The sequence below is a fragment of the Hyla sarda genome, chromosome 7, assembly GCF_029499605.1.
Source record: "Hyla sarda isolate aHylSar1 chromosome 7, aHylSar1.hap1, whole genome shotgun sequence".
NCBI classification, from domain to species: domain Eukaryota; kingdom Metazoa; phylum Chordata; class Amphibia; order Anura; family Hylidae; genus Hyla; species Hyla sarda.
The window spans coordinates 199,729,646-199,748,919 of record NC_079195.1 but is presented as its reverse complement, the minus strand read 5'-3'; the positions used below and the strand labels follow the sequence as shown (position 1 = coordinate 199,748,919).

The following is a 19,274-nucleotide window of genomic DNA, read 5'->3' as shown; positions in this document are numbered from 1 at the left end:
TGGGAAACACTGGTCTATGCAGATGAAGGAAGCTTCTTCAGGGTCCTGTACAGAACACGTAATGTCCTAAAAAAAAGGAAAATGGAGCCCCCTCACCTGATGCCCAAAGCTAACCCTGGCAGAGGTAAAGAGTACAGAACATGTAATACCTCCCTGTACTGTAGGGGGCGCTACCAGACACCAGTCAGTGCATGCACTTTAGGAATACAGGGGTTTTACCAGTGAAATATCCATACTGATTGGTTGGTTCTTCCAGCCATTTACGCGTTTCGCAGATTCCATAGCATTGTATGTTGAGTCTGGTTTCAAGTTACGATGGTCCAGAAAAGACCATTGTATGTTGAAACTATTGTATGTTGAGGCCATTGTAAGTTGAGGGATCCCTGTACAAATATGTTGCATGTCCAGTTTTGGCTTTATTTTGTCCCACTTTATATATACATACATTGGGGGTAATTTTCTAAGAGCGGAGTTTAGTTTTCTTTGTGGGATTTGATTTCTGACAGGTATTTTCCAAAGGTATTTACTAAGGTTTCCTCCATTTTGTACTTTTCCCAAATTTTTTTTTTTGCAACTGTTCTGTCGCTGTCGGGGGTTTTCCAGCTCAAATCCACCACATTTTATGTGGAAACCTTAGTAAATATGTTGGGATTTTTGTTGGGGACACGCCCCTTTTGTCAGGACCACATCCCCCTTTCTACCGAGGCCACCCCCCCTTTTCAGGTTGTTCTTGTCAAATGGAGGATTGCGACACGATTTGGGTGCAAAACCCGAGAAAAAAAGAGTTGGGATTAGGTTAGTAAATAACCCCCATTATGTACCTATTCCTTGCTTTGCCTTTTCCCCCCATTCACTAACCAGACAATTGTTTTTACAGGAAGCCTGGAGACTGTCCGGCCAGTATGTGGTGGTCTTAAAAGAAAATGCCCACAAATCCCAGACAGAGAGAGTGATCCGTAGGCTGCAGACCAGGGCGGCGAAGCATGGCTACTTGACGACAATTGTCTATATTTTCCACGAGCTATTTCAAGGGTTTGTGGTAAGAATGAGCAGTGATCTACTGGAGATGGTAAGTGGCAGATACTCATCATTTCATTATTGATGTGCAGTTTAGAAAAACATGAAAAGGAAACTTTAAAGGGGTTCTCCTATGGAAATTTTTTTTTTAAATCAAGTGGTGGCAGAAAGTTAAACCTATTTAAAAATCTTAATCCTTCCAGTACTTATCAGCTGCTGCAAGATGCACAGGAAATTCTTTCCTTTTAAAACTTCCTTTCTGTCTGACCACAGTGCTCTCTGCTGACACTTCTGTCCATGTCAGGAACTGTCCAGTGCTTCAGGCGCTGTTCAGAGTTTCATTGCTAGAATGCCATTTAGGCACTCTGTTTATTAGGAAATCACCAACTACGCGTTTCGGAGATTAAACCCCTTGCCAATCTGAGGAAGGAGGGTTTAACCTCCGAAACGCGTCATTGGTGATTTCCTAATAAACATAGTGCCTAAATGGCACTTTAAATGATATACCTGCATTTGAATTTTCATTCTACCAATGAAACTCTGAACAGCACCTGAAGCACTGGTCTTTTATTTCTTCACCTACTACATTGAACAGGATCGGATTCTCCATCCCGGTGACCCTTTGGGCTTTGCAGTTCATTCCGGCTATATCCATACCCCTTTTAGGGGTGACAAGCGTTAATTTTCTACCATAAGGTGAGCGGCCAACCGAAAGGCTGGCACAGTCCACCCTCTTCCCCATCTGGTACCTTGGGTAATACACGAGGCGCGGTCCCTCTTTTTTCATTTCTCTTATCAGGAACTGTCCAGAGCAGGAGAGGTTTGCTATGGGGATTTGTTCCTGCCCTGGACAGTTCCTGACATGGACAGAGGTGTCAGCAGTGAACACTGTGGTCAGAGAAATGAAATTCAATAAGAAAAGAACTTCCTCTGTAGTATACAGCAGCTGATAAGTACTGGCAGGATTAAGATTTTTAAATAGAATTAATCACCAAATCTGTTTAACGTTTTGGCACCAATTGATTTCTAAAAAAATTGTTATTTTTTTACCCCTTTAAGGCCATGGCTAAAAATGTGTGGAATGTCTGCCTGGAATACATGGGCGGACATTCCGCACATTACAATGTATCTGCCGGCGCCATCTCATAAACGGCAATGCATTTTCGGGCAGAATCCGAAGAAAGAATAGGCAAGGATCACTGCATTGCTTTCCCTAAAATGTTCTGCATCGCAGTTAATGTGAAGGGGGTCGCGTTGAAACCCGCAAGTGGTAAACATGACCAGAATAAAAAAATTACAAAAATGAAAGATAGTGCCTAAAACATAACTTTTAATGAGTGTTTGTATCAAAAAACACACCAAAATTCTAAGTGAGCGCGTCACCATTTAAAACAAGTATTAAACAGCAAGCTGATGACTTGATCTAAGCCAGTAGTCACCAAGACTCAATTATCATCCAGACAATGTTGCTACGCTAGGACCTATTCACATATGGACAGATATCCGCTATTCAACGCGTTTCTGTCACTCTGTAATGAGTGACGTCATCAGGGTGGCGGAATGCCTTTTTAGATGTATATATATATATTGATGACATTAACTCATGACCAGGAGCAGTTGTCCGTATCTCCCGTATACAAATAATTGCGCAGCACAGTGAAGTAATAAAATATCTATATTATCTATATTACATATATTGCACACTGTCTTTTATTATTCACTGTGCTGCGCAATTATTTGTATACGGGAGATATGGACAACTGCTCCTGGTCATGAGTTAATGCTATCAATATATATATACCGTATTTTTCGCCGTATATAAGACGCACTTTTTCTTCCCCAAAACTGGGGGGAAAAAGTCGGTGCGTCTTATACGGCGAATACACCCCTATCACGGCGGTCCCTGCGGCCATCAACGGCCGGGAGCCGCGGCTAATACAGGACATCACTGATCGCGGTGATGCCCCGTATTAACCCTTCAGACGCGGCGATCAAAGCAGACCCCCGCGTCTGAAGGGAAAGTGACACTAACCCGGCTGTTCAGTCGGGCTGTTCGGGACCACCGTGGCGGGACAGGACACCGGGAGGGACCTTACCTGCCTCCTCGGTGTCTTCTCCGTTCAGGGATCCCCTGTATGGCCGGCGCTCTCCTTCCTCGTCATCACGTCGTCGCGTACGTGCGTCGGCGTGCGTAACGACGTGATGATGGCGACGGAGAGCGAGGATACCCGACCGGCAGCAGAGACGTTCCGGAGCGACGGGGACACGGCGACAGCGATGGAGCGACATCCAGAGCAGCGGGGACACGTGAGTATTACCTCCTATGCAGTGGTCTTCAATCTGCGGACCTCCAGATGTTGCAAAACTACAACTCCCAGCATGCCCGGACAGCCAACGGCTGTCCGGGCATGCTGGGAGTTGTAGTTTTTCAACATCTGGAGGTCCGCAGGTTGAAGACCACTATTGGGTTCAAAATCTTAAATTTTTTTGATTTTGCACCTAAAAATAGGGTGCGTCTTATACGCCGATGCGTCCTATAGGGCGAAAAATACGGTACATCTAAAAAGGCATTCCGCCACCTGATGACGTCACTCATTACAGAGTGACAGAAACGCATTGAAGGCGGTAGCACAGCGGACATCTGTCCATATGTGAACAGGTCCTAGCGTAGCGACATTGGGGGACATGTATCAATAATGGTGTAGCAATGTGTGATTTTATGTATGTTTTTTTGCGTCAAATGGAGCATATTTGCGCCAAAATTATCAATTGTCGTACGCAAGTTACAAAAGGCGCAGACCCCAGAATTCCAGGCAGTAAATCTGACTTTGGGACATTCTACTGTCACTTTATTCATGGTGTAGATTTGCGCCTAAATGAAGGTATTTTCGCCTAAACTTGCGCCAAATCGAAAAGTCGCAATTAATGAATTCCAGACCAAAGAATGATTGTAACTGAAATCACGACTAACAAAGTGAAATCAGTGATTTTGTTCTAAACCATTTGGCGCAATTGTTTGTCGCAAAAAGTGACATAAAAGGAAATTTGAGACAAATCACAGTCAAAAAAACAGGGTAAAATCCTTCATACATACCCCCCGTTGTCTGGATGATAATTGAGTCTGGGTGACAACTGGCTCAGATCAAGTTATCAGCTTGCTGTTTAATACTTGTTTTAAATGGTGACGAGCTCACTTCGAATTTTGGTGTGTTTTTTTTTAGATACAAACACTGAGGGAGATTTATCAAAACCTGTGCAGAGGAAGAGTGGTGCAGTTGCCCATAGCAACCAATCAGATTGCTTCTTTCATTTTCCACAGGCCTCTTTAGAGGCCTGTGGAAAATGAAAGAAGCGATCTGATTGGTTGCTATGGGCAACTGCACCACTCTTCCTCTGCACAGGTTTTGATAAATCTCCCCCATTATCTATAATTTTTGTAATTTCAGAGGAAAAGTTGCCCAGTTGCCCATAGCAACCAATCAGATCGCTTCTTTCATTTTTCAGAGGCCTTTTTAGCCATCTGATTGGTTGCTATGGGCAACTGGTCAACTTTTCCCCTGCACAAGTTTTGATAAATCTCCCTGTTAGTGTATAGGATAGTGTGCCTGCAGCTGTTGCAAAACTACAACTCCCAGCATGCCCGGACAGCCAACAGTTGTCCGGGCATGCTGGGAGTTGTAGTTTTGCAATAGCTGGAGACACATTGGTTGGGAAACACTGTATTAGTGCACTCCAACCTGTGACTCTTTAGCTGTTGAAAAACTACAACTCCCAGCATGCCCATGACTGCCAACGGGGTGATCACCAAGCATTGTGATCCCATCTGTCATTCATCATAGTTAGCAATTGTAATTTAAACATTCATTTTCTACATTCCAAATGTATATAATGCATCAATTCGCAATGCCTATTTGCTCAATTCATCAAAGAAGAGAACCAGTCTTGTGGCATATGTTTTCAGTATCCTCCTATGCTATCTGCAGCGGCTTGACAGGTGCCATCTTTCACCTTGTTGTTACTGTGGTGTCCCGGCACCGGATTGCCTCCGTTGCCTTGTGGTGGGGTCCCCAAAGTCAGAGTCCCTAGGTGTAGGTGGGGTCCTCATCCTTATCTAGCCCCTTGTCACCCCTTTTGTAATTAAAATTATTTAAATATAATGTATATATTTATATAGTAAGTGTATTTGCCTAGTTAGCGTCGCAGGACCTGCGGGTCACGTGATGCGTTCCAATGACTCTATGGTTTGTAGTTCAAGGACCTTTGGAGGAAGTCAGGTGTTTACCCATCAGGGTATGTGACGGTGAGTGACAGCTGACTTGGACCAATCCAAAACGGCCCTGCCCATGTAAGGGAGCGGTGGCCATTACTCTCTCTCTCTTTCCTCGTGGGCTGTTGACAGGGAAGGATCTGCGCTGCTGTCATCAGTGAGTTAGGCCCGAGCCTTGTGGCGACGGCTGATCTTTATAAACCGTGAGTGTATCAATCCCTAAGCTCTCTACAAGATCACCGGACCTTATCTCACCCCTAAATCCGGACGGATCTTCGCAAATAATCCTAAATTCTAAGACTTATATCAGAAGCCAAGGTCCGCAACAACTGTCAGTCACTAAAGTGTATGGAGACTGTATTAATGAGACTGTTACTGTTCATTGGATGTACCGAGTTTATCCAAGTTCAAGTTCAACTACCTTGTGGACCTTCAGTCATTTTATGCATGCACCTATCGTTACTGGGAAGGGCGGCGACATGCCAGAGAATTACCTCAGCATACTAGCCCTTAGCCTGGCATCACGAACAATAGGGTTAACCTTAACCCCTGATGTACTGAAGCAATACCCTGACTACACTACCCCTACCCCAGAGGCCTACCACATTACATTAAATTACAAGCCATTATGTTTTACCCTTGGGTCTTTCTTTGCCAAAGGTTTTGTAATAATGAGACAAATGATGATACAGTAAGTAATCACGCACTATTTCTCTATTCTTTAGGAAACTAAACCTGCCAAGTAAGAAATAGAGTAGACTCCAAACCCACATCGGAATCTGTGTGTGAAAAAAACTTTATATATACCGTATATATATATATATATATATATATATATATATATAATATACAGTACAGATCAAAAGTTTGGACACGCCTTCTCATTCAGAGTTTTCTTTATTTTATTACTATGAAAATTGTAGATTCACACTGAAGGCATCAAAACTATGAATTAGCACATGTGGAATTATATACATAACAAAAAAGTGAGAAACAACTGAAAATATGTCATATTCTAGGTTCTTCCAAGTAGCCACCTTTTGCTTTGATTACTGCTTTGCACACTCTTGGCATTCTGTTGTTGAGGTTCAAGAGGTAGTCACCTGAAATGGTTTTCCCTTCACAGGTGTGCTGGTGTGGAGGAGGAGGAGGTGTGATGGTGCGGGGGTGCTTTGCTGGTGACATTGTTGGGGGTTTATTTAAAATTGAAGGCATACTGAACCAGCATGGCTACCACAGCATCTTGCAGCGGCTGCTATTCCATCCGGTTTGGGTTTAGTTGGACCATCATTTATTTTTCAACAGGACAATGACCCCAAACACACCTCCAGGCTGTGTAAGGGCTATTTGACCAAGAAGGAGAGTGATGGGGTGCTGCGCCAGATGACCTGGCCTCCACAGTCACCAGACCTGAACCCAATCGAGATGGTTTGGGGTGAGCTGGACCGCAGAGTGAAGGCAAAAGGGCCAACAAGTGCTAAGCACTGTTGGAAGACCATTTCAGGTGACTACCTCCTGAAGCTCATCAAGAGAATGCCAAGAGTGTGCAAAGCAGTAATCTAAGCAAAAGGTGGCTAGAACCTAGAATATGACAGATTTTCCCACTTTTTTGTTATGTATATAATTCCACATGTGTTAATTCATAGTGTTGATGCCTTCAGTGTGAATCTACAATTTTTATCTACATGAAAAGAAAGAAAACTCTGAATGAGAAGGTGTGCCCAAACTTTTGGTCTGTACTGTATATATATATATATATATATAGAGAGAGAGAGAGAGAGAGAGAGAGAGAGAGAGAGAGAGAGAGAGAGAGAGAGAGAGAGAGAGAGAGAGAGAGAGAGAGAGAGAGAGAGTTTTTTCCACACACAGATTTCAATATGGGCTTGAATTCTACTCTATTTCTTACTTATAATGTGTATATATATATATCTTGGCTGATGGTGCTATAACAAAAATAAAGAAGCCATACTGTTCCAATCCCCCGATGCTGTTTTCGATGCTCCATGTCCCTGCCTGTCACTGTTTCTGGTTCCTGCAACATGTCGACCCCACAGGAACTGCCCAACTTAGCCAATGACTGGCCATCAAAGTGACCTCGAGCATCACAGTAGTCAGTGAGTGGGCGAAGTTCATTCAGTGTTGACCTCTCACAGGAATCAGGAGGAAGGGGTGATGAGCACAGACCTGGAGAGTTAGAGTTTCACTACTTCCCAGATGTGGTGGGAAAACTCCCCCCCCCCCAAGATAGCGATTAATGCGATAAGGGGCTTCACTTGTTCCTGTTGGTGGCCCTGAAGGGGTTGTAACACCGTTGGATCAAACCCTCCATGCCCTCCATGTTGGAGGTATTCTCAGACCTGTCAGGGGTACTTGACTCCAAATTGCTTATAGTCCTTCGCACTGCCAAAAAGTCAGTTTCATTCTTCTTTAGAAAGTGAAGATTTTCCTGTATTCTTTGAAGGATGACAACGACTGGTAATCTGTTATAAAACATTTTATAAACATAGTACAACATGGCGGGTCTAAAGGGCACATTGGGTAACTTACAGTTTGATATTTACCCTCTATATCTCCCTGACATTGAATATGAGGGGAGTCCATTGTCCCAGCTACCCTTACGCTCGGGGGTATACTTTAACACATACTCAGATACACATTTGGTGGACATTCCTCAGAATAGGATGCATTGGCTGCTAGCACACCTGGTAATGGTTCCACAAAAACATAATTTGGAAGGGGCCGACAAACACACACACAGATTTTGTTATTGTTATTCATTTTGGAAAGTTTCTGTTCTTGAGGTGGCCTTCATTCTTATGTGTACCCTTACAAGGTTATCAGAAAACCCAATATGAATTTGATCCATGGAAAATGTTTGTACTTACTTTTTCTGTGATAACCTGTCATTGGAGCAATATTCTTTACAGTTGTCATACATGGCAAATTGTGAATAAAATATGTTTACAAAAATTTAAAGGCAACAAGGTAGGGACGCTGCCAGCAGAAGTCAGGATTTGGTCCTCCTACTTCACCCTAATCACACACTCAGCCGGCCATGAGGACAGAAAACATAATTAAAGGCCTGTCTGCAGGGATGCCAGTCAAACCTTGTTGGGCGTGAATCGTGATAAGGGCGAGGACATATTGATATCAATAGTATCTCAACTTTTTTGACTTCATATAGCTCTTTGGTAAATGGGACAAGAACAGGATAACATTCTTTGTTATCATAATGAGGTATCTTCCCAAGTAACAGGGAACATCTTTGAAAACTACTCATAAAGAAGGGTTAGTTTAGTTACTGGTTTGGGGTGCCAAAAACATTCTAACGTTCCTTTTAGTAATGGCTGCATCGGTCAGCCTAAAGGATTATTCTATCCATGGGTTCTTGACTGCTGCCCTGATGCCCAAATAGTCATCTGTTTACCCCTGTGGTTCTAAATTGGCAATTAATATAATTGAGTATGTGGTGGCCCAGTAGGGGACGGTGTTTCCCTATACCTTCCGTGCCCTGTCAGGCAGTGTCCCTCAGTGTCCCCAGGGCCCTCTGCAGTTGTTCCCCCCATGTAAAGGTTATGTATTATATTGTGTATTGTACCTTTGATAAATGTACCATGTGATTGTTACCAAGGAGGTATTAGTGACCAGCTGACCCCAAAGGTGACCTATGGGCTGACTCCCCCATATAAGTCCTGGGAGGAGCTAGCTTCTCTCTTTTTTGCTCCAAGTCTTTGCTGAGGTCAGTCGTGCCTATAGTGTGTGTCACGAGCAGTGGAGGCCTCAAGTCCAGTCCTGCAGCCTCAAGTCAAGTGCATGTAAGCTGAAGTCACTGTCCTGTCAGTCAAGTCAAGTCTTCTGTCTACTCGGCGTGGCCTGCACTAAATTCTCCTGTCTACTACAAGTCCCAAGAAACCTGCGAGGTCTCTGTGTCACTGGTCACCTCCTTGGGCCCTGGCTGTACTGCATAGACTGTAACAACTGTCTATCCTCAGTAAAGCTACTGTTGTCCCTAACTCGACGCCAGTGTCTTTATTGCCCCCCCGTGCCTAGCCCAGGATCCAGCGGTATACCTTTGGTTGGTTATGGCTAAACCACGCCCTGGTGTCACGAACACAAGGGGTTAATACCATCTGCCCCTAGGGTAACAACATCTGCCATGCACTTCACACCCCGCCACCATTCCACAAGTAGATTAACAATAACATATGATCTCATTATTTCTTCTATAAGGCCCTGAAGCTCCCACATGTAAATTACATTGAAGAGGATTCCTATGTATTTGGCCAGAGTGTGCCATGGAACCTTGACAGAATTGTTCCTGCTCCACATGTCGCCAACCACTTCAACCCACCAAGTAGGATTTTAATTATTATTCATGTCTGTGTTATATGTCCATTTTTTCCAGTACAGTACCTTATACTTTTACTATTGGTGTCTCTAGAATTGATAGGATCATTATGTTTACCACTTTTTGCGGTGATAATTTTTAGGACGTTATACGTATGGTTTATGAGATGACCTACCGTAGGGAAACATAGTGGCCCTCAATTACTAAGAGTGTTGTGTAGGTTTCTTTGTGGGTTTTAATTCCCTACAATTTATTTCCCACGGTATTTACTAAGCTTTCCCTACAGTTTCCACTTTCTCTACACTTTGCTTTTTTTTACACATGTTCTGATCTGTCGGGTTTTCCTCAGCTGAAATCCACCACATTTTATGTGGAAACCTTAGTAAATATGTTGGGTTTTTGTGAAAATGTCAGGAGCACGCCCCTTTTCGGAGACCACGCCCCCTTTCCCTGGCGACCACGCCCCTTTTTCGGGTTTTCGCAGCAAAATAGAGAGTTAGTCTGGTTTTTTTTTCAATTCTGGCGTAAGATCTGGCGCAGACAGAATTTCTGGCGCAATGCGACAGAATCTGGCACACAACCCAACAAAACATGTCGGGATTGCAATAGTAAATGAGGGCCAGTGAGTGCTTCTGTTCACATATTATCTGTCTGTATTAACATTATTATGTAACACTGCTGTTATTGGAGATCTTTTTATAGTGGTGTTCTTCCAAATACCTGCTATATAGCTATTTTATTGATGTTCAAAAATAAACTTGTCGTCTATTTCATTATGAGTGGCCCGATTGATTCAATTACTTTTTGGTATATTATTTTTATAAGGAACAACAAAGTATTTAATTGTATACATTAAAGTGTACTTGTCACTTTAAAAACCTAGAGACATGTCAAAAGTACTGATTGTTCAGGGTCTCATTGTTTAGTCCCCGATCAATTTTAAGAAAGAGCAGGGAGCAAAAATGCAGCTGACTGAGACATTCCCATAGACTTACATTGTAAGTTTTTCTCGTCTAGCGAGCTCTTAGTTCTAGCTATCAGTCGCGGTCTGAAGACACATACACTGTGTTATCAAAACTTTTGACATGTCTCTAAAACATATCAAAGGTTTTTAAAGTAAAAGTGCTGATTTAAAGGCTTACTTATGAGCTGCTGTATGCTCCACGGGAAGGTTCTTTTCTTTTTTGAATTTTTTTTTTCTGTCTGACCACAGTGCTCTCTGCTGACACCATTTAAGCAAATTCCCCTGGCAAACATCTCCTGCTCTGGACAGTTCCTGAAATGGACAGAGGTGTCAGCAGAGAGATCTGTGGTCAGATTGAAAAGAAATACAACAAGAAAATAACTTCCTGTGGAGCACACAGCAGCTGATAAGTACTGAAAGTATTAAGATTCTTTAATAGAAGTCATTTACAAATCTGTTTTGCTTTCTGGCACCAGTTGATTTAATTATTATTATTTTTTTAAAGGAGTACCCCTTTAAGACCCATATACCACTGTCTGCGTTTTCTTCCAGCTACCATTCCTTTATATTGTGTCTATTTCCTTCTTAGATACAGGGGAGTCAGTGGAAGTATATCTTTTAGACACCAGCATACAGAGCAACCATAGAGAAATTGAAGGAAAGGTTCTTGTTACAGAATTCGAGAATGTACCCGATGAAGATGGGACCAGATTCTATCGGCAGGTTAGTTACAGTCTGTATGGTGGGGTTACTTAGAATGACTTACATGATGGTACCTCATAATGACTGCTTGGCCCCCACAAATGTCTCAGACAAAGGGGTCCTTCAATGGAAATATAGTCAGCTAAGCTTTTTATCTGCCTGAAAAGTGTTTTTTCTTCATGTAACATCTTATAGGCCAGTAAATGTGAGAGCCATGGGACCCACTTGGCTGGTGTGTTGAATGGAAGAGATGCTGGCGTTGCTAAAGGTGTAAATCTGCGCAGCTTACGAGTATTGAACTGTCAGGGTAAAGGGACAGTGAGTGGAAGTCTATTGGGTATGTATACTACTTGTTATTTTATGTAAAGGTAATGTTTGCCTCTGTTCACAACACATTTAACCCCTTAAGGACTCAGGGTTTTTCAGTTTTTGCACTTTCGTTTTTTCCTCCTTACCTTTTAATCATCATAACCCTTTAAATTTTCCACCTAAAAATCCATATTATGGCTTATTTTTTGCGTCACCAATTCTACTTTGCAGTGACATTAGTCATTTTACCCAAAAATTAACGGCGAAACGGGAAAAAAAATCATTGTCCGACAAAATCGATGAAAAAACGCCATTTTGTAACTTTTGGGGGCTGCCGTTTCTACGCAGTGCATATTTCGGTAAAAATTACACCTTATCATTATTCTGTAGGTCCATACGATTAAAATGATCCCCTACTTATATAGGTTTGATTTTGTCATACTTCTGGAAAAAATCATAACTACATGCAGGAAAATGTATACGTTTAAAAATGTTATCTTCTGACCCCTATAACTTTTTTCCACGTACAGGGCGGTATGAGGACTCATTTTTTGCGCTGTGATCTGAAGTTTTTATCGGTATGATTTTTGTTTTGATCTGACTTTCTGATCACTTTTTATTCATTTTTTAATGGTATAAAAAGTGACCAAAAATTCGCTTTTTTGGTCTTTGGAATTTTTTTGCGCGTACGCCATTGACCGTGCGGTTTAATTAATGATATATTTTTATTGTTCGGACATTTACGCACGCGGCGATACCACATATGTTTATTTTTTTTTTTTTATTTACACTGTTTTATTTTTTTTTATGGGAAAAGGGGGGTGATTCAAACTTTTATTAGGGAAGGGGTTAAATGACCTTTATTAACACTTTTTTTTAACTTTTTTTTTTGCAGTGTTATAGGTCCCATAGGGACCTATAACACTGCACACACTGATCTCTCATCCTGATCACTGGCGTGTATTAACACGCCTGTGATCAGTGTTATCTGCGCTTGACTGCTCCTGCCTGGATCTCGGGCACGGAGCAGTCATTCGTCGATCGGACACCGAGGAGGCAGGTAAGGGCCGTCCCGGTGTCCTGTAAGCTGTTCAGGACTCCGCGATTTCACCGCGGCTGTCCCGAACAGCCTGACTGAGCAGCCGGGATACTTTCACTTCAGACGCGGCGGTCAGCTTTGATGTCCTGTATTAGCCGCGGGTCCCGGCCGTTGATAGCCGACGGGACCAACCCGATATGACGCGGGGACACCGATTTGTAAGACGCGGATAACAGATTTGTAAATTACTTCTATTAAAAAATCTTCATCCTTCCAATAATTATCAGCTGCTGAAGTTGAGTTGTTCTTATCTGTCTGGAAACAGTGCTCTCTGCTGACATCTCTGCTTGTCTCAGGAACTGCACAGAGTAGAAGAGGTTTGCTATGTGAATTTGCTTCTACTCTGGACAGCTCCTCAGACACGTGTCATCAGAGAGCACTTAGACAGAAAAGAACAACTCAACTTCAGCAGCTCATAAGTACTGAAAGGATTAAGTTTTTTTTTTTATAGAAGTAATTTACAAATCTGTTTAACTTTCTGGAGCCAGATGATATATAAAAAAAAGGTTTTTCCTGGATAACCCCTTTAAGCCTTCTAGTTTAAAGGAGTTTCCAAGAAATGCCGCAAAAGAAAAGGTGAATAAGTATGCTATTGGATAGGCATACAGTGGCAAAAGCCGTCATTGTGACCTCATGGCAAAAATAAGTATACTGCCCTAGGACATAAAAATAAATCATTGCAAATGAACAAGATGATAGAAAGCTTTGTCAACTCTTTGTCGGCAATTGTCAACTCTTTCTATACAGAATTTGACTTGAATGTTGTTATTCAGAATTAAATAAAAAATGTTAATGCTTTTTTTTTTTTTTTTTTTTTGCGACAAATCACTCTTATCTATGGACTCTGGTATTGCAGCTTAGCCAATTCAAGGGTTCTCTCCCAAAAAATAAATTAAACATTTTTTTACAAAAAAACCTTTTGATTGTTTTTTTTTTTGTGCTAATTGTGACTATGCCTTTGTGAATTTGTTGCAGGTCTGGAGTATATCAAGAAAACACTGACTGAGCAGCCATACAGCCCCCTGATTATTCTTATTCCCTTTGTCGGAGGGTTCAGTCAAACGCTTAATATGGCCAGTCGTACGCTTATTAAATCTGGGGTAATAATTATTGCCGCTGCTGGGAATTACAAGGATGATGCTTGTCTGTATTCACCAGCCTCAGAACCAGAGGTTAGTATAACGGTCTCTAGTCTCTAGGGTGGTCACTAGAGATGAGCGAATTTACAGTAAATTCGATTCGTCACGAACTTCTCGGCTCGGCAGTTGATGTCTTATCCTAGGAATGTATCCACCTTTTCCAGCCCACCGGAGCACCTGAAAGCTGAACTCATTTATGCAGGATAAGTCATCAACTGCCGAGCCGAGAAGTTCGTGACGAATCAAATTTACTGTAAATTCGCTCATCTCTAGTGGTCACAGATAGCTTTGTAACTAACCCTGTATGTCCCCCTGTGAACCTGTACCATCTAAAATAACTAAAATAATTGTATTCTGGGTACACCCCCAAGACACCTCACCTGAGTGTACCCGGGGGCAAGGGCTTTCTACAATTGTGCAGACCATCTTTTAGATGGTCTGCACAATTGTAGAAAGCCCTTGCCCCCTGGGTACACTCAGGTGAGGTGTCTTGGGGGTGTACCCAGGATGCAATCATTTTAGTTCAAACACGTAGGTAGCTTCAAACAGCAGTTAGTGTTTACTTAAAGGGGTTATCCAGAAAAAAAAAAATTTATATATGTCCACTGGCTCCAGAAAGTTAAACAGATTTGTAAATTACTTCTATAAAAAAATCTTAATCCTTCCAATACTTATTAGCTGCTGAATGCTACAGAGGAAATTCTTTTTTTTTGGAACACAGAGCTCTCTGCTGAATCACGAGCACAGTGCTCTCTGCTGACATCTCTGTCCATTTTAGAAACTGTCCAGAGTAGGAGAAAATCCCCATAGCAAACATATGCTGCTCTGGACAGTTTCTAAAATGGTAAGTACTGGAAGGATTAAGATTTTTTAATAGAAGTAATTTACAAATCTGTTTAACTTTCTCGCATCAGTTGATTTAAAATAAAAAATAAAAAAAAGTTTTCCACTGGAGTAACCCTTTAACCCCTTCCCGACCTATGACATACCTGTACGTCATGGGTGGCAAGGTGTTCCCGACCCATGACATACAGGTACGTCATGGACATTACTGCCGCTACTCGCGGCACCCCGCAGCGCCCGGAAAGATGGTGGCTATCACTGATCTTACCGTGCGACCACGGGGGGTTTCGTCCCCCACCCCCCCCAGCGATCGCTGCTATCAGCTGGTCAAATCTGACTAGCTGATAGCAGCGTTTCGCTATCAGAATACTTAGCAGCACGGTGTGTGAGTTCCGATCACGGGGATCGGGACACACACCGCTCTGCTAAGTGTCCCCGACCCGTCCCCCGGCGTCACTTACCCGTCGGAGCGGTGTCCCGAGCGGTCCCGGCGTCCTCCGTGCGGTCCCGACGTCCTCCAGGCGGTCCCGGCGGCGCTGCGTCCCGGAGGTGAGTTTCCGGCAGCAGTGCAGCATCTTCATTGGCAGCAGTGAGATCGCCGTAAAGCGATCTCACTGCTGCCTCTGAGAGTTTCAAAACTGCAACTCCCAGCATGCCCAGACAGCCTTTGGCTTTCTGGGCATGCTGGGAGTTGTAGTTTTGCAACATCTGGAGGTCCACAGTTTGGAGACCACTGTATAATGGTCTCCAATCTGTGCTCTTCCAGATGTTGCAAAACTACAAATCTCAGCATGCTCAGTCTGTCCAGGCATGCTGGGAGTTGTAGTTCTCTAACATCTGGAAGAGCACAGATTGGAGACCATTATACAGTGGTCTCCAAACTGTGGACCTCCAGATGTTGCAAAACTACAACTCCCAGCATGCCCAGACTGCCCAAGCATGCTGGAAGTTGTAGTTCGGCAACATCTGATCCTTCAGATATTGCCGAACTACAACTTCCAGCATGCCTTGGCAGTCTGGGCATGCTGGGAGTTGTAGTTTTGCAACATCTGGAGGCACACTAGTTGGGAAACATTGTCCGTTTCCTACCTCAGTGCCTCCAGCTGTTGCAATTGTTGCAAAACTATAACTCCCAGCATGCACTGACAGACCATGCATGCTGGGAGTTGTAGTTTTGCAACAGCTGGAGGCACACTGGTTTGGAAACACTAAGTTTGGTTGCAACACTTGAAAGTTTATTACTTAACTTAGTGTTTCCAAACCAGTGTTCCTCCAGCTGTTGCAAAACTACAACTCCCAGCATGCACGGACAGCCAAAGGGCATGCTCGGAGTTTGCAACAGCTGGATGTTTGCCCCCTCCCCCCAATGTGAATGTACAGGGTACACTCACATGGGCGGAGGTTTACAGTGAGTGCTGGAAGTTTGAGATGGCGCAAATTTTGCGCTGCAGCTCAAACTTCCAGCGGCAAACTTGCTGTGAACCTCTGCCCATGTGACTGTACCCTAAAAACACTACACTACACTGACACTAACCTAAAATAAAAAGTAAAAAACACTACATATACACATACCCCTACACAGCCCCCCTCCCCCCAAAAAATGAAAAACGTCTGGTACGCTACTGTTTCCAAAACGGAGCCTCCAGCTGTTGCAAAATAATAACTCCCAGTATTGCCGGACAGCCATTGACTGTCCAGGCATGCTGGGAGTTTTGCAACAGCTGGAGGCACCCTGTTTGGGAATCACTGGCGTAGAATACCCCTATGTCCACCCCTATGCAAATCCCTAATTCAGGCCTCAAATGCGCATGGCGCTCTCTCACTTTGGAGCCCTGTCGTATTTCAGGGCAACAGTTTTGGGACACATATGGGGTATCGCCGTACTCGGGAGAAATTGCCTTACAAATTTTGGGGGGCTTTTTCTTCTTTAACCCCTTATGAAAAGGTGAAGTTGGGGTCTACACCAGCATGTTAGTGTAAAAAAATAATTTTTTTACACTGACATGCTGGTGTTGCCCTATACTTTTCATTTTCACAAGAGGTAAAAGGGAAAAAAGACCCTCTAAATTTGTAATGCAATTTCTCCCGAGTATGGAGATACCCCATATGTGGGTGCAAAGTGCTCTGAGGGCGCACAACAAGGCCCAGAAGGGAGAGTGCCCCATGTACATTTGAGGCGATTTGCACAGGGGTGGCTGATTGTTACAGCAGTTCTGACAAACGCAAAACAATAAATATCCATATGTGACCCCATTTTGGAAACTACACCCCTCACGGAATGTAATAAGGGGTGCAGTGAGCATTTACACCCCACTGGTGTATGACAGATTTTTGGAACAGTGGTCTGTGAAAATGAAAAATAAAATTTTTGATTTGCACAGTCCACCGTTTCAAATATCTGTCAAACGCCAGTGGGGTGTAAATACTCACTGCACCCCTTATTACATTCCATGAGGGGTATAGTTTCCAAAATGGGGTCACATGTGGGGGGGTCCACTGTTCTGGCACCATAGGGGCTTCCTAAATGGGACATGCCCCCCAAAAACCCTTTCAGAAAAACTCACTCTCCAAAATCCCATTGTCGCTCCTTCCCTTCTGAGCCCTCTACTGCGCCCACCGAACATTTTACATACGCATATGAGGTATTTCCTTACTCGAGAGAAATTGGGTTACAAATTTTAGGGTGATTTCTCTCCTTTTACCCCCTTGTAAAAATTAAAAAATTGGGTCTACAAGAAAATGCGAGTGTAAAAAATGAAGATTTAGAATTTTCTCCTTCACTTTGCTGCTATTCCTGTGAAACACCTAAAGGGTTAAAACACTTACTGAATGTCATTTTGAATACTTTGGGGGGTGCAGTTTTTATAATGGGGTCATTTATGGGGTATTTCTAATATGAAGATCCTTAAAATCCACTTCCAACCTGAACTGGGCCCTGAAAAATTACGATTTTGAAAATCTTGAGAAAAATTGGAAAATTGCTGCGGAACTTTGAAGCCCTCTGATGTCTTCCAAAAGTAAAAAACTTGTCAATTTTTTAATGCAAACACAAAGTAGACATATTGTATATGTGAATCAATATGTAATTTATTTGGAATATCCATTTTCCTTTCAAGCAGAGACTTTCAAAGTTAGAAAAATGCTAAATTTTCAAAATTTTCATGAAATTTTTAGATTTTTTACCAAGAAAGGATACAAATATCAGTGAAATTTTACCGATAAAATAAAGTAGAATATGTCACGAAAAAACAATCTCGGAATCAGAATGATAAGTAAAAGCATTCCAAAGTTATTAATGTTTAAAGTGACAGTGGTCAGATTTTCAGAAAATGCCCAGGTCATGAAGGTGAAAATGGGCTGGGTCATGAAGGGGTTAAATTCCACTGTACACAACCATACACAGTTCCCTTTAGTTACTGTTATAGCATCTATGCAGTCCAATTAGAATATCCTCTACTGAGGAGGTCTACACAACATGGCTGACTGTGGTGAATAGACCTGAAAACACTCACGGTTGCTACAATTCCCTATTGCAGGGTGTAAGATATAAATGATCAAAATGTGTAAACCAACCAGCACTAACTATTCCTTCTGATGACTTGACAATAATTCTCACTCTTAGAGCAGCAGAATAATTGCAGACACTCCCCAACAGATAATACCCGGCACTGCTGCTACACTAAAAGTTATACCGTTAGGCTTCTCTGGTGTGTAACCTTTCCGGTGCCCATATCTGAACAGTCCACGATATAATTCCATAGACGAAGTGAAAGAAATGGAGCACTCACCAGGTCTTCAGGAACTGTAAAACTTCTTGACTAGGGGATATTATAGCTGCGTGTACCCTTTTACACACCACTTACACACCCCATACTTCCCCCATAGCCTTCCCTACTTTAAGAAAAACAAGACAGAGTGTTTGGTGCAAAAAGGCCACAGCAGCCCACTTTATTAAATAACCAATTAAAACATTGTAAAACATAATAACAATTGTATGAACATCATGCATATAAACAGAAACCACAACAACTGGTAAAGTATTCCTAGCGCAGGAGAAGAACCCGAAGGCGCCGTTACCGGACCAAAGGGGGGTGGGGCTTCACTTGCTCCTAGCCGTAGCTCACCTGCCCAGGAACACCATTTGTGAAGCCCACAAAACTTCCTGTGCCCATGTCCACCTGGACTTCACCATCGGGCTGGGAATCGCTCCCAGTCCACCTCCACACTCCATCCAATACGGCCATCATGCTGTCCAATGGTGCCTCCAGATCCCTCTCCTGACCCCGCTGCTGCGACATACATAAAAGAAAAAAGGGGCGGGCGAGCGGACACATTCAGCTGGCCACCTGCCGACTGAAGACCCTCCCCCTAACCCTCGCCTTCTAACCCCCTCCTGATTCCTCCCCTTTCCCTGCTGCTAGCCCTGTCCGTTAAACCCCTTCCTGCCTGGCCAGCCACAACTCCAAGCCTTTTAACCCCTCCCTGCCTTCCCCTGCTTAAACCCTTGACCATTAACCCCTTCCTGGCATAATCTTCCTGTCATGTGCCCCTCCGGTCCTTTTTTATACCTTCAGGGCTTCCTTTAT

At 43.1% G+C, this 19,274-nt stretch overlaps 1 protein-coding gene across 2 annotated transcripts in view; it reads left to right on the top strand.

Moving 5' to 3' along the window:
- PCSK9 (proprotein convertase subtilisin/kexin type 9) overlaps nt 1-19,274 on the top strand; it is a 35,027-nt gene that overhangs the window by 6,630 nt on the left and 9,123 nt on the right. The window contains exons 3-7 of one of the 2 annotated variants that reach the window (XM_056532136.1): nt 878-1,069; nt 9,515-9,638; nt 11,186-11,319; nt 11,494-11,635; nt 13,682-13,878. In XM_056532136.1, the coding sequence (XP_056388111.1) occupies nt 878-1,069; nt 9,515-9,638; nt 11,186-11,319; nt 11,494-11,635; nt 13,682-13,878 (789 nt within the window). Of the gene's footprint in view, nt 1-877; nt 1,070-5,588; nt 5,976-9,514; nt 9,639-11,185; nt 11,320-11,493; nt 11,636-13,681; nt 13,879-19,274 lie in introns of those variants that run through there. The other variant, XM_056532137.1, reaches the window with a different exon arrangement.